The sequence below is a fragment of the Heterodontus francisci genome, chromosome 26 (assembly GCF_036365525.1).
Source record: "Heterodontus francisci isolate sHetFra1 chromosome 26, sHetFra1.hap1, whole genome shotgun sequence".
Classification (NCBI taxonomy): domain Eukaryota; kingdom Metazoa; phylum Chordata; class Chondrichthyes; order Heterodontiformes; family Heterodontidae; genus Heterodontus; species Heterodontus francisci.
This window is the reverse complement of record NC_090396.1, coordinates 66,670,901-66,685,516: the sequence shown is the minus strand read 5'-3', so window position 1 is coordinate 66,685,516 and position 14,616 is coordinate 66,670,901. Positions and strand designations below refer to the sequence as shown.

The 14,616-nt window shown below is 42.2% G+C and overlaps 1 protein-coding gene across 6 annotated transcripts in view; it reads left to right on the top strand.

The window, feature by feature from the left end:
• The window catches only part of polg2 (polymerase (DNA directed), gamma 2, accessory subunit), an 88,834-nt gene that overhangs the window by 39,121 nt on the left and 35,097 nt on the right, over positions 1 to 14,616 (top strand). For 4 of the 6 annotated variants that reach the window (XM_068058468.1, XM_068058466.1, XM_068058460.1 and 1 more), the window contains one exon: positions 1,861 to 1,978. In XM_068058468.1, the coding sequence (XP_067914569.1) occupies positions 1,861 to 1,978 (118 nt within the window). Of the gene's footprint in view, positions 1 to 1,860; positions 2,552 to 7,775; positions 14,604 to 14,616 lie in introns of those variants that run through there. The other 2 variants (XM_068058463.1, XM_068058462.1) reach the window with 2 other exon arrangements.

Genomic DNA, 14,616 nt, shown 5'->3' with positions numbered 1-14,616 from the left:
TCCTCCATGTTGCCGGGTAGCAAAGTGTCCATTTTCTTGTAGCTTAGTTCAACAGTTTACTTTTATTTCATAATTCCTCCAGTCCATTTCATATTTCGTCACTGTTCCCTCCGTAAGCGTGACTGTAGAGTCTTATTCCTTCAAGAGAGAAATTGTTTTAGAGACTAAAGAAGTGCCTTTCTTTTCCTTTTTTTTCTCAATTAATCCAATCTTTTCCCCTTTCTTTCCTGATTTGACTCTAATTCACCCTCTTTCTCAGTCGTTCTTTTTTTCCAGTTCTTAGATCTCATTGGTCAAGGAGATACACTGTTGGTTCCAGATAAATGCTATTTTCTTATAAAATGTTGTTTTAAAAAAAAATGAAAGCTGTTTTATTGCTGTCATAGGAAGCCCTTCAATAGTGTTACCATTGAAGCTTGGCTGCTCCAATGCCAATCATAAGTAATACCCTAGAGTGGCTCTAATGCAAATAGCCAATGTCTTCAAACTGGCTGCCAGGCTGCTGAGCAATGCATTGTGGCTTCAAATTTCCCAGCCGTAGCTTGGTTTTGTTGGGTTGGACAGCTCTGTAGATCTTGGGCTGGTCTGAAAATGCACCCTCTTCCACTGTTGATATTAACGATGGTTGTTATAATTAAGGCCCCTGCCTCAGGAGAATCCTTGGCATCAAGTGGCAGGACCGTATCTCCAATGCAGAAGTCCTCGAGGTTGCCAACATCCCCAGCATATACACCCTACTGAGCCAGCGGCGCTTGAGATGGTTTGGCCATGTGAGCCGCATGGAAGATGGCAGGGTCCCCAAGGATACATTGAACAGCGATCTCGTCACTGGTATCGGACCCACCGGCTGTCCATGTCTCTGCTTTAAAGACATCTGCAAACGCGACATGAAATCCTGTGACATTGATTACAAGTCGTGGGAGTCAGTTGTCAGTGATTGCCAGAGCTGGCGGACAGCCACAAAGGCGGGGCTAAAGAGTAGCAAGTCGAAGAGACTTAGATGTTGACAGGAAAAGAGACAGAAGCGCAAGGAGAGAGCCAACTGTGTAACAGCCCCGGCAACCAATTTTATTTGCAGCGCCTGTGGAAGTGTCTGTCACTCTAGAATTGGCCTTTATAGCCACTCCAGGCGCTGTTTCACAAACCACTGACCACCTCCAGGTGCTCACCCATTGTGTCTTGAGACAAGGAGGCCAAAGAAGAATAATTAAGTTATCAGGGCAGTGAGGAAAACACTCTGAGGGTCTCTAATATCAACCGTTTCTATTCTTTTTCAAAAGTCATTTCTGTGAAAGTATGCAGTACTTTGAACCAATGAATGCACTCCCTTAGACTTTTCTTTCTCTTCAATTTAGCACAAAAAATAAATCATTCAGGCACAACAATTTTAAAAATTACATTTTATTTGTAAGACTTTTTATAACAGAAGTACTTTCATAGTTTTAAAAAGATTAGTTATTCACTCTAAACTGGAAACAGCATTTTCTTTCCTGGTGTAGATGAGATGATAAGTAGTTGCACCACTTTAAACAAACTGATTAAAATTTTCTCTTACTGAGAGTTGGAAGAGTTGTTTTGTGATGGAATTATTCCATCATATCACTCAGGAGGGAAAATGTGTAATTTGTGACCTGATAAAATTGCCACATTAAACAGGAGAAAGTTGCATCTGAATCATAAAAAGTTAATAGTTATAATATGAAGGGAAACTCCAGGCTCCAACTGAGAAGCAGCCCTTCAGTTTTCTAGCAGTGATTCATTCTTTGAATTTTTAAAATGTAAAATAAAAGCAAAATGTGAAGTACATCTCTTGCACGTGCTCACATGCTGTAGAATGTTACTTGATTTTCTCTCTTGCAGGTATGATGAGATGGGTGTGATCTTCACAATTGTCATCAGTGACACCACACTGGAGAGTGGCTTAGTGCAGCTCAGGAACCGGGATACTGCAGTGAAAGAAATGGTTCACATTTCAGAAGTGAGAGACTTTCTCACCAAGTACATTCAGGAATCTTGAAAAATGGTTATACGTATCCTGGGAGTGTGTATGTATATAAGAATATGTGCACTCAATTAATGAAGCTCATCATAACATTGATTAGCTAAACTGAAGCCACCTGACCTTGAGAATATAAATGACCTTTTGGGTCATTAACTGCATTCTGATACTTTTGTATATACAGGTAGCCTTTTCAGTACCCGCTTTGTGTTTTATTTTACTAACAACCTCCTATTTATGTAATATTCATTGCCAATCAACCTGTGCTAGCTCCTGAGAAGTGGCTTTTTATAGTGTAGATTGACTCCAGTTTTTTTTAGCCTTCCTGTGTGAATCACTTGTAAACATGTCTTAGTGCACCATCGTGCAGTACATTGATATTTGAATTCAGTATGCCAGCAAATTAACATAATTTGCATGTTAAATCTCAAGTAACCCAAACAAATATTGATAAGCAATGCAATGACCAAGCCCTGATGATTTTGTTAACAAACCTGCAATGTGTTGAATCTTTAATTAAAATTTTTAATAACAATATTATTGTTACACTAATGGATCTCCTATGGCTTTATTCATGGAAAGTCAGGACAAAACTATTTCCCTTGACGATGCTTTAGGTACAGGAATGGGGGTCTTAAGTGTACAGCTGCAGGCCTGACTGAGTCGCAGAATGTGATGCCTAATTAATGTGTGTGGCATAGATATCAAGTTTAATATAGATAAGGTTCAATTTAATTATCTGATCTGAAATTGATTCACTTTAAGTGCTCATCTTTGCTCTAAGTACACTTACTTGGGTTGTCAAATAATACAAAAATGCTGAATTTTACTTAATGTTTTGGAAATGGCTTTCAATCATGAGTAGAAACTGGGAATGTACTTTACGGATGATTAGAGAACACGGTCTACTCATTGGTACAGGTGAAGTTGTAAAATTAATGCAGTAAATTAGTTTTACATTAAATTAGATTCTAATTGAATTAACTAAAATAAAAAGGACCATCTGTGTGCTTCATACATGAATCTTAACTGAGTGAAATTGTAGGATGTGGATTGTTGCTATGATGTTGTTCCTTCCCACTTCTGACTTCCATCCCTAATTTGAGTTCCTTAAACTCTTTTTGTGCTGTCTGGTGATGGTATGCTCTTGTGGGGAGGGAGGGAAATGCTCAGTGTTGAATTGTTGCTGCACACTTAAGTAATTTTGTAAGGTTTCTCCCCCTTACTGGTGCAGGAAAGCACGTGACAACAAAGTTCAGTTGTGAAACTACTTCAGTTCTGACTTTGTCTCAAGTTTATTAAGTTTCATGCAAACTACGGCAATAAACTCAGAATTGCTACAGTGCAGAAGGAGGCTATTCAGCCCATCTGGCAGTGATTTACAGTTTAACAGGGCTATACTACCTGTATTAAGTCTGGACGGAACATCTCTTCCCGCTTTTGGTCTTCAGGCTTCTTTCACTTTTCCTCTCGTCTGTTGTCTGTCTTCTAGTCTCTGGTTCTTTGCTGCCTTACAGGCTCGATCAGGAGGGTCTTTTTTTTTTATCCTGGCCCTTATCCAATTAACCCCTTCCAGTGCCCAATCATGCTCACCCCCATGTTGGTCATGCCCTGAGTACGCTTTTCTCGACCAATCATGTACATTCCACATTAACTTACTGGATCTGTTCAGGCTAATACAGTTCTCCATATTCACTTCCTCTTGTCTCAAGCTGCTACATCTTCTGGTCTCTTATGAGTGTCTCTGGCACACCTGCACTTTTAGCTTACGCAGGCAATTTGAAGTTTCTGCAAGGACTTGACTTTTTAGCTGCTGCAAGTGTTTTAAAGCCTGACATCATTTCTCATGATCCTTCTACCTTGGCATCAATTTATATTGTGCCCTATTTCTACATTTTTCTACCTCACTATTACAAAAGGGGTCTTAATAAAGCTCAGTGGTGGTAATCTTACACCTAACAACAGCATTTTCAAAGGTCTGGGAGCTAATTACTTCCTCACTTTGGGCTAGGGAAACAGAATTAGGGTGGTGAAAAATGAATGATTTGTTTTTAAACAAAAATAGGACTTAACAGATCTGACCTTTTCTATTAATGATTCACATGTGAGACGGAGGAAGAATTGTTTGCCACTCATGCTTGTGGGTTCTCCAGTAACTTGAATTCATTGCCAGTGTTTAAGTTGGGAGGAAAAAAGTGTAATTTATAAATTGTCTGAAGAAATAAACTTTTTCTGCTAATTTATTCACAGTATAAGTAGACAATAACTATTGTTCTTGTTTAACCTACACAGAGTTAGGAAAGACTCAGTGCAATAATCTTATCCTCTCCTATGCTGTCCCTACATCTCTCATATTTCTTAGTCACTGTCTGTATTCTGTTTCTTTTTAATTACAAAACATTACAGCACTTGATTATGAATGATTTGAGATGTTCTGAGGACATAAAATGCACTCTTATGCTAGTTAGTTCTCCGCAAAGCATCCGTGCTCTTCGAGTAAGATAGTTTTGCCTTTTTTGGTGCAGCATTGATCCTTGTGTTTCTTTTCCTTGCTGTTTTGCCAATTTTGAACCTAATTCACATTTTTTGGCAACTTTTGAAATCTGAGCAGTGCTTGATGACACTAGGTTTTTCATTTACTGATGCTTTGACCATTTCCGGCGTCGTTCAGTTTTGCAACTATAGAATTCACTATATGCTTTATCAGTAGCAAGTTTCAAAAATTGTTGAATACCTCACAGCCTTTTCACCATCAGACATTTATAACTGTTGTGTATATGATCTGTTCCTTGAAACTAAAATTTAGTTAGGGCTACTTAATATTGAAACACTAGAACTTGTGAAGATGATGTAAACTGCTGGAGAACAATCCTAATTAATTAAATAATATTGATTTTGGCTCTGGTTAAGTCCCATTTCTGCTTGATTGGGATTGCTTGATGTGATTATTTGTGGTTGTGACTCATTATTCAAGAGCTTGACTGGTAAAGGAGATGTTTTTAGGGTTAATTAAATCTCACTGACTCCTCCAGCATCCACTGCAGTTGTACAAATCAGATGCTGTGGGTTGATTACCAGTGCAAACAAGATGAATAAGATATTGGTGGTTACTGAGGCCTTTTCAGTCTCCACCAGCAGTTATTGACTTTGACCAATGTAAGCACATGGCATTGGTACCTATAAAAGTTGACTTGGATACTTTGCCCTAGCCACCATTGTCTGTGAGTGCCAAATAAACACATGAGGGCATCATCTGAAATGCCATATATGATCATCTTAAATAAATCTTTGGTTCCATGTCTTTGGTGATGGTCCATCATATGGAGTAAGTTATGTCAGGGATTGGAAGTTTATCACTGTACCTAACCAATGGCGTGCACTGATCAATGACATTAACTAGCAACAAATCTTCAATATATCTTTGATATATCAGTAGTCAAAAGAACTTGCGGTACCCTTAAGTCCTGAAGAGGAACAGTTAGATTTTTACTGCTGCATGGAGCAAGAACAATGAAAATTACAGCACAGGAACAGGCCCTTCGGCCCTCCAAGCCTACGCCGATCCAAATCCTCTATCTAAACCTGTTGCCTATTTTCTAAGGGTCTGTATCTCTTTACTTCCTGCCCATTCATGTATCTGTCTAGATACATCTTAAAAGACGCTATCGTGCCCGCGTCTACCACCTCCGCTGGCAAAGCGTTCCATGCACCCACCACCCTCTGCGTAAAGAACTTTCCACGCATATCCCCCCTAAACTTTTCCCCTTTCACTTTGAACTCGTGTCCCCTTGTAATTGAATCCCCCACTCTGGGGAAAAAGCTTCTTGCTATCCACCCTGTCTATACCTCTCATGATTTTGTACACCTCAATCAGGTCCCCCCTCAACCTCCGTCTTTCTAATGAAAATAATCCTAATCTACTCAACCTCTCCATAGCTAGCGCCCTCCATACCAGGCAACATCCTGGTGAATCTCCTCTGCACCCTCTCCAAAGCATCCACATCCTTTTGGTAATGTGGCGACCAGAACTGCACGCAGTATTCCAAATGTGGCCGAACCAAAGTCCAAGACAACTGTAACATGACCTGCCAACTCTTGTACTCAATACCCCGTCCGATGAAGAAAAGCATGCCGTATGCCTTCTTGACCACTCTATTGACCTGAACACCCAAATCTCTCTGTACATCAATTTTCCCCAGGACTTTTCCATTTACTGTATAGTTCACTCTTGAATTGGATCTTCCAAAATGCATCACCTCGCATTTGCCCTGATTGAACTCCATCTGCCATTTCTCTGCCCAACTCTCCAGTCTATCTATATTCTGCTGTATTCTCTGACAGTCCCCTTCAGTATCTGCTACTCCACCAATCTTAGTGTCGTCTGCAAATTTGCTAATCAGACCACCTATACTTTCCTCCAAATCATTTATGTATGTCACAAACAACAGTGGTCCCAGCACGGATCCCTGTGGAACACCACTGGTGGGTGCCATAGTGGAAATTTCCTTTCTGAAGGTCCTCGGACTGCTGGAGCAGACGAAGGATGTTGCAGTGACCTGCATATGGTTGTTTTGCATTCCAGTTAGAGATTCAAATAATAAAGCCATTTTGCTGACTTTCTCAGAAGCTGAAACTTTGGAATTTCTATTCTTTGGAAGCTTTGTTCGGGGAGCAATCTCTGAATCGCCAGCAAATTGTAAAAGTAATCCATGCCACGGGGACAGGACTGGGCAATTACTCTTTTCAACCTAGTCATGAGTTCTGTGAGGAAGAGAAATGCTTCCTCAGGAAAGCATTTGGGGACCCAGAAGAAACAGCCCATTCTTGCCCTGTCTTCATTCTGCTGTCTCTCCAATCCCAACCACTAGCCTATAGAAAGGGGAATCCATTATCAAATGTGTCAGTGTAGAATATAGTCTCTGCACTTTCAAATACACCTGAAATTCAACAGTTTTCCTGGGCAATCTGAGAATAGGCAGGTTCACAGTACTTTGTGCAGGGACTATCGAAAACCTACAACTTTGCAGACCTCTGAAAATCTCTCTCTCTCAGGATTTTTGGATTGTCCTGAGTATCCATGACTAGATGCACTTCTCAGTGTAGATCAACAGGTACAAACTACTATTGTTTGGTTTAACATTGGCCGCCACTGATTCCATAAAATGCCTCTTGGAAGTGGGAGACCCCTTAAAGCAAGGTGGACTTCATTATATCATTGTATCTAATATAAATAACCTCATCCTAATCCTTGCTTGAAAAGAAATTGACTATTTGGTATTTAGCAACAGGTAGAGGATTCTGGCTGCAACCTATTACAGAGCTTGCTCTTCCTGGATTTCAATTCCACTTGGGAACTAGGGAAATGTCATTACCGTTGATCGGTTGAGGCAATACCCGTTATCTGATGAGGGATAGAAAGGTTTTTTCTCATCTTTAACTCGTCAAACTTGTGAATTTTGTACTGGTGTGCTTTTTGTATGTTTGCTTTTCAAGATAAATTGTTTATTTCCATCTTGTCTATTGAAAATGGTGAGTGTCAACATTTTTGATGTGCTGTGCACGTTAATGGTCGTGGTATTGTGAATGTAACAGTTACCAATTGCTTAGTGACACAGCATGCAAGCTTGTTAACAGCTGAATACTAGACACTCATTTTCCAAACATGAGCCTTGCAGTAAAAAAAAATGTATTAATGGGAATGCAAAAAAATGCATGCTTCAAAAATCAGCAGAGAAATTAACCAGAAGTTATTAATTTACAACATTTTATCTGAAAGTTCCACTACTGCTCAGCACAAGCCCCCAATTAGAGAAGCAAATACTGCGGATGCTGGAAATCTGAAATTAAGAACAAAGAAGAAAGAAAATTACAGCACAGGAACAGGCCCTTCGGCCCTCCAAGCCTACGCCGATCCAAATCCTCTATCTAAACCTGTCGCTTATTATCTAAGGGTCTGTATCTCTTTACTTCCTGCCCATTCATGTATCTGTCTAGATACATCTTAAAAGACGCTATCGTGCCCGCGTCTACCACCTCCGCTGGCAATGCGTTCCATGCACCCACCACCCTCTGCGTAAAGAACTTTCCACGCATATCCCCCCTAAACTTTTCCCCTTTCACTTTGAACTCGTGTCCCCTTGTAATTGAATCCCCCACTCTGGGGGAAAAAGCTTCTTGCTATCCACCCTGTCTATACCTCTCATGATTTTGTACACCTCAATCAGGTCCCCCCTCAACCTCCGTCTTTCTAATGAAAATAATCCTAATCTACTCAACCTCTCTTCATAGCTAGCGCCCTCCATACCAGGCAACATCCTGGTGAACCTCCTCTGCACCCTCTCCAAAGCATCCACATCCTTTTGGTAATGTGGCGACCAGAACTGCACGCAGTATTCCAAATGTGGCCGAACCAAAGTCCAACTGTAACATGACCTGCCAACTCTTGTACTCAATACCCCGTCCGATGAAGGAAAGCATGCCGTATGCCTTCTTGACCACTCTATTGACCTGCGTTGCCACCTTCAGGGAACAATGGACCTGAACACCCAAATCTCTCTGTACATCAATTTTCCCCAGGACTTTTCCATTTACTGTATAGTTCACTCTTGAATTGGATCTTCCAAAATGCATCACCTCGCATTTGCCCTGATTGAACTCCATCTGCCATTTCTCTGCCCAACTCTCCAGTCTATCTATATTCTGCTGTATTCTCTGACAGTCCCCTTCACTATCTGCTACTCCAACAATCTTAGTGTCGTCTGCAAACTTGCTAATCAGACCACCTATACTTTCCCCCAAATCATTTATGTATATCACAAACAACAGTGGTCCCAGCACGGATCCCTGTGGAACACCACTGGTCACACGTCTCCATTTTGAGAAACTCCCTTCCACTGCTACTCTCTGTCTCCTGTTGCCCAGCCAGTTCTTTATCCATCTAGCTAGTACACCTTGGACCCCATGCGCCTTCACTTTCTCCATCAGCCGACCATGGGGAACCTTATCAAACGCCTTACTGAAGTCCATGTATACGACATCTACAGCCCTTCCGTCATCAATCAACTTTGTCACTTCCTCAAAGAATTCTATTAAGTTGGTAAGACATGACCTTCCCTGCACAAAACCGTGTTGCCTATCACTGATGAGCCCATTTTCTTCCAGATGGGAATAGATCCTATCCCTCAGTATCTTTTTCAGCAGCTTCCCTACCACTGACGTCAGGCTCACCGGTCTGTAATTACCTGGATTATCCCTGCTACCCTTCTTAAACAAGGGGACAACATTAGCAATTCTCCAGTCCTCCGGGACCTCACCCGTGTTTAAGGATGTTGCAAAGATATCTGTTAAGGCCCCAACTATTTCCTCTCTCGCTTCCCTCAGAAACCTGGGATAGATCCCATCCGGACCTGGGGACTTGTCCACCCTAATGCCTTTTAGAATACCCAACACTTCCTCCCTCCTTATGCCGACTTGACCTAGAGTAATCAAACATCTGTCCCTAACCTCAACATCCGTAATGTCCCTCTCCTCGGTGAATACCGATGCAAAGTACTCATTTAGAATCTCACCCATTTTCTCTGACTCCATGCATAACTTTCCTCCTTTGTCCTTGAGTGGGCCAATCCTTTCTCTAGTTACCCTCTTGCTCCTTATATATGAATAAAAGGCATTGGGATTTTCCTTAACCCTGTTTGCTAAAGATATTTCATGACCCCTTTTAGCCCTCTTAATTCCTCGTTTCAGATTGCGCCTACAATCACGATATTCTTTCAAAGCTTCGTCTTTCTTCAGCCGCCTAGACCTTATGTATGCTTCCTTTTTCCTCTTCGCTCGTCTCACAATTTCACCTGTCATCCATGGTTCCCTAATCTTGCCATTTCTACCCCTCATTTTCACAGGAACATGTCTCTCCTGCACGCTAATCAACCTCTCTTTAAAAGCCTCCCACATATCACATGTGGATTTACCTTCAAACAGCTGCTCCCAATTTACATTCCCCAGCTCCTGCTGAATTTTGGTATAGTTGGCCTTCCCCCAATTTAGCACTCTTCCTTTAGGACCACTCTCGTCTTTTTCCATGAGTATTCTAAAACTTACAGAATTGTGATCACTATTCCCAAAGTAGTCCCCTACTGAAATGTCAACCACCTGGCCCGGCTCATTTCCCAACACCAGGTCCAGTGTGGCCCCTTCCCAAGTTGGACTATTTACATACTGCTCTAGAAAACCCTCCTGGATGCTCCTTACAAATTCTGCTCCATCTAGACCTCTAACACTAAGTGAATCCCAGTCAATGTAGGGAAAATTAAAATCTCCTGTCACCACCACCCTGTTGCTCCTACATCTTTCCATAATCTGTTTACATATTTGTACCTCTATCTCACGCTCGCTGTTGGGAGGCCTGTAGTACAGCCCAACATTGTTACCGCACCCTTCCTATTTCTGAGTTCTGCCCATATTGCCTCACAGCTCGAGTCCTCCATAGTGCCTTCCTTCAGCACAGCTGTGATATCCTCTTTGACCAGTAATGCAACTCCTCCACCCCTTTTACCTCCCTCTCTATCCTGCCTGAAGCATCGGTATCCTGGGATATTTAGTTGCCAATCATGCCCTTCCCTTAACCAAGTCTCAGTAATAGCAATAACATCATACTCCCAGGTACTAATCCAAGCCCTAAGTTCATCTGCCTTACCTACTACACTTCTTGCATTAAAACAAATACACTGCAGACCACCAGTCCCTTTGCTTTCATCATCTGCTCCCTGCCTACTCTTTCCCTTAGTCACGCTGACTTCATTATCTAGTTCCTTACAGGCTTTAGTTACTACCTCCCTTATTCTCCACTGACCTCCTCATTTGGTTCCCATCCCCCTGCCACATTAGTTTAAACCTTCCCCAACAGCGTTAGCAAAAGCACCCCCAAGGACATTGATTCCAGTCCGGCCCAGGTGTAGACCGTCCAATTTGTAATAGTCCCACCTCCCCCAGAACCGGTCCCAATGTCCCAAAAATCTGAACCCCTCCCTCCTGCACCATCTCTCAAGCCACGCATTCATCCTGACTATTCTTTCATTTTTACTCTGACTATCACGTGGCACTGGTAGCAATCCTGAGATTACTACCTCTGAGGTCCTACTTTTTAACTTGGCTCCTAACTCCCTAAATTCTGCTTGTAGGACCTCATCCCGTTTTTTACCTATATCATTGGTGCCTATGTGCACAACGACAACTGGCTGTTCACCCTCCCCCTTCAGAATGTTCTGCAGCCGATCTGAGATAGCCCTGACCCGTGCACCTGGGAGGCAACATACCATTCGGGAGTCTGGTTTTCGACCACAGAACCGCCTATCTACTCCCCTTACAATCGAATCCCCTATGACTATAGCCCTTCCACTCTTTTTCCTGCCCTTCTGAACAGCAGAGCCAGCCACGGTGCCATGATCCTGGCTACTGCCGCCTTCCCCTGGTGAGCCATCTCCCTCAACAGTATCCAAAACGGTATATCTGTTGTGGAGGGAGATGACCGCAGGGGACACCTGCGCTGCCTTCCTGCTCTTTCTCTGCCTTTTGGTCACCCATTCCCTTTCTCCCTCAGCAATCCTAATCTGCGGTGTGACCAATTCGCTAAACGTGCTATCCACAACCTCCTCAGCATCGCGGATGCTCCAAAGTGAGTCCATCCGTAGCTCCAGAGCCATCATGCGGTCTAACAAGAGCTGCAGCTGGACACACTTCCTGCACATGAAGGAGTCAGGGACATCAGCCATGTCCCTAAGCTCCCACATTGAGCAAGAGGAGCATGTCAAGGGTCTGAGATTTCCTGCCATTTTTAATCTTAAGCTTAAACTTAGTTAAATGAAAAAGGAGCGAAAAGTTTTTAACCAATCACACGATAAAAAAAAAAGAGAAATAGAAAAAGCCTTACCTTATCTACACACCACCGAGTCCTTTTTTTTGGTTCGAGGAGGAGGGCGGGTGGGAGACACTACAGGTGTAGTGTCTCGGGTTCAGAAACGGCCCAAATATATAGGGTTTTACTTACCCAGCAGCCCCCTGGTTTCCGCCGAAAACAAAAGGAAATTAAGTTTACTTTAAACTGACCTTCCCAGCTGCTCACTCGCTCGCACTCTCTGCTCCCGAAAAAGCTGCTGCAATGAAAATTTTTAGGCCAGTGATCTTTGATGAAAGATCATCGACCTGAAGCATTAACTCTGTTTCTCTCTCCACAGATGATGCCATACCTGCTAAGTATTTTCAGCATTTCCTGTTTTTGTTTACTTCTGATTAGAGAAGCTGGTATGGAAGAAAGCCAGGACTGAATGAATTAATGCGCATTGGAAGAATTCTATAAAGCTTCAATACCTTGATCTAATGTCACTGAACTGAATTCCACCCCCCCAACTGAATAAATATTCACCCATGAACCCTAACCCCCACGAAGGAAACTGCGTCATAGTGTAACCAGCAGACCCTACTCCCAGCCAAACGAACGGAACAACATTCTCCCAATCACAAAGTTCGGAATTTGTGAAAAGCTCAGAAACCTGCTGAGCAGAAAGACAGCACCGAGCTCACTCGCTTTCCATCACTGAGGGGAAAAAAAGCACCAATCAGATATTGAGCCTACCTACCCAATCAGGAAACCGTATAACCACCAAAGTGATCAGACACCCTTTTCCCACTTAACTGGTGTTGAAAACCAATGTCTAGACCCCATCTGATAGGGACCAACCCCCCTCTCCCAGCAGAGATCAGTTGCAAATTTCCCAGCCCCACTGTTCATATTGGGCTGGATTTTGCTGTAGAAATAAGAGGCTGCCAATATCACCATCATTATTAAAGTGTAAATTTGACAGAAACTTATGGCGACAGTGAATGCACAGTTAAATGCAAAAATCAGGAAGTTACTGTCTGAGTTGCCCTGCTTCCCCAGAAGCTGGGTTATATTGGTATCTTGTCGAGAGCTCTGGTATTGTAATACATCGAAAGGCGTTAAGTTACTTAGATGACATGTCATCAGCACTGCAGCTGGGATGTTTTCAGGGTCCATAGCCTTTGCTATATCCAGTGTTCTGCTGTTTTTTGATAATGTGTAGTGAATCTAATTGGCTGAAGAATGACATGAATCACCTCGGGAGGAGACCAGGATGGATAATCAACTCTGCACTTCTGGCTGAAGATGGTTGCAAACGCTTCTGCCTTGGTTTCTGCACTCATGCTGGGTACACCATCATTGAGGATGGGGATGTTCATGGAGCATCTGTCTTGTTTAATTGTCCGCCACCATTGACAACTTGATGCAGCAGGACTGCAGAGCTTTGATCTAAAATTGTTGAAGTCGATGTTGAGTCCAGAAGGTCGTAAAGTGCCCAATTGAAAGATGAAGTGCTGTACTTAGAGCTTGTGTTGAGCTTTATTGGAATGCTGCAGGAGGCCGCAAACCGAGAAGTTAGAGCAAGGTGGAGAATTAAAATGACAGATGACTGGAAGCTCGGAGTCATGCTTGCAGTCTGAACGGAGGCGTCCCGGTAAACAGGCACCCAATCTGTATTTGGTATCCCCAATGTAGAGGAGACTACATCATGAGCTATGATTGCAGTATACTAAATTGAAAGGTGCAAATAAATCACTGTTTCCCCGGAAGGAGTTTTGGGGCCTTGTACAGTGAGAGGGGAGGAGGTAAAAGGGCAGTTGTTCCATCTCCTGCACTTGCATGGAAAGGTGTCGTGGGAAAGGGAGGGGATATTGGCGTTCAACCATTTTAGATTGTAACCTCTGCCCCCATTTTACTTCCTTTTTCTTTGTTGTTTCTTCCTTTTTTGGCTTCCAGACAGAATCTGTTGGTGATTCTGCCATACACATCTTTTTGTTTCTTTACTTGTCCTATTATCATTCCCTTTGGCCTTGCACCATCAACTTCTGCCTTCCATCCTATCACAGACCTTCCCATCCTACTCCCTTTCGCTTACTTAAAACCTGTTGACATCTCTAACTTTTCCCAGTTCTGATGAAAGGCAATCAACCTGAAATGTTAACTCTGTTTCTCTCTCCACAGATGCTGCCAGACCTGCTGAGTGTTTCCAGTATTTTCAGTTTTTATTTCAGATTTCCAACATCTGTAGTATTTTGCTTTTGTACATAGCTATGAAACCTGAATATGTAAATTAGGGCAAGTGTCCAAAGCCTTTATTTTTACATGAACTCCTGACCCCTATGAGAGGCCTTATTTGTGCATGCTCAAATTTTTATGCAAAATTATAAATTGTAGGTTTTTAAAACTTCTCGTAATTAATATCAGTGAGGATGTTCTAATTTATGTATTCTGAAGGGCGAGGGATTAACTTAAAAAAAACAAATAAAAGAGTTCTATACTAGCAGTTCGAGTATCTTGATTGTGTTCTAATGCATGTTTCCTGTTATGAGCTGCCTCTTCTGCTTCATTGAGTATGATGACTGACTCACTAACCTTCACTCAAATCTGTTTCTAATTTGGATAAAACCCATTCATCTAAAACCACATACACCCAATAGTCACCTTCACTGGTGACTTTCACAATGTGATAATTTTAAAGTAATTCCATTGGAATTTAACAAATTACTTCTGTTTTTTGAAAAGC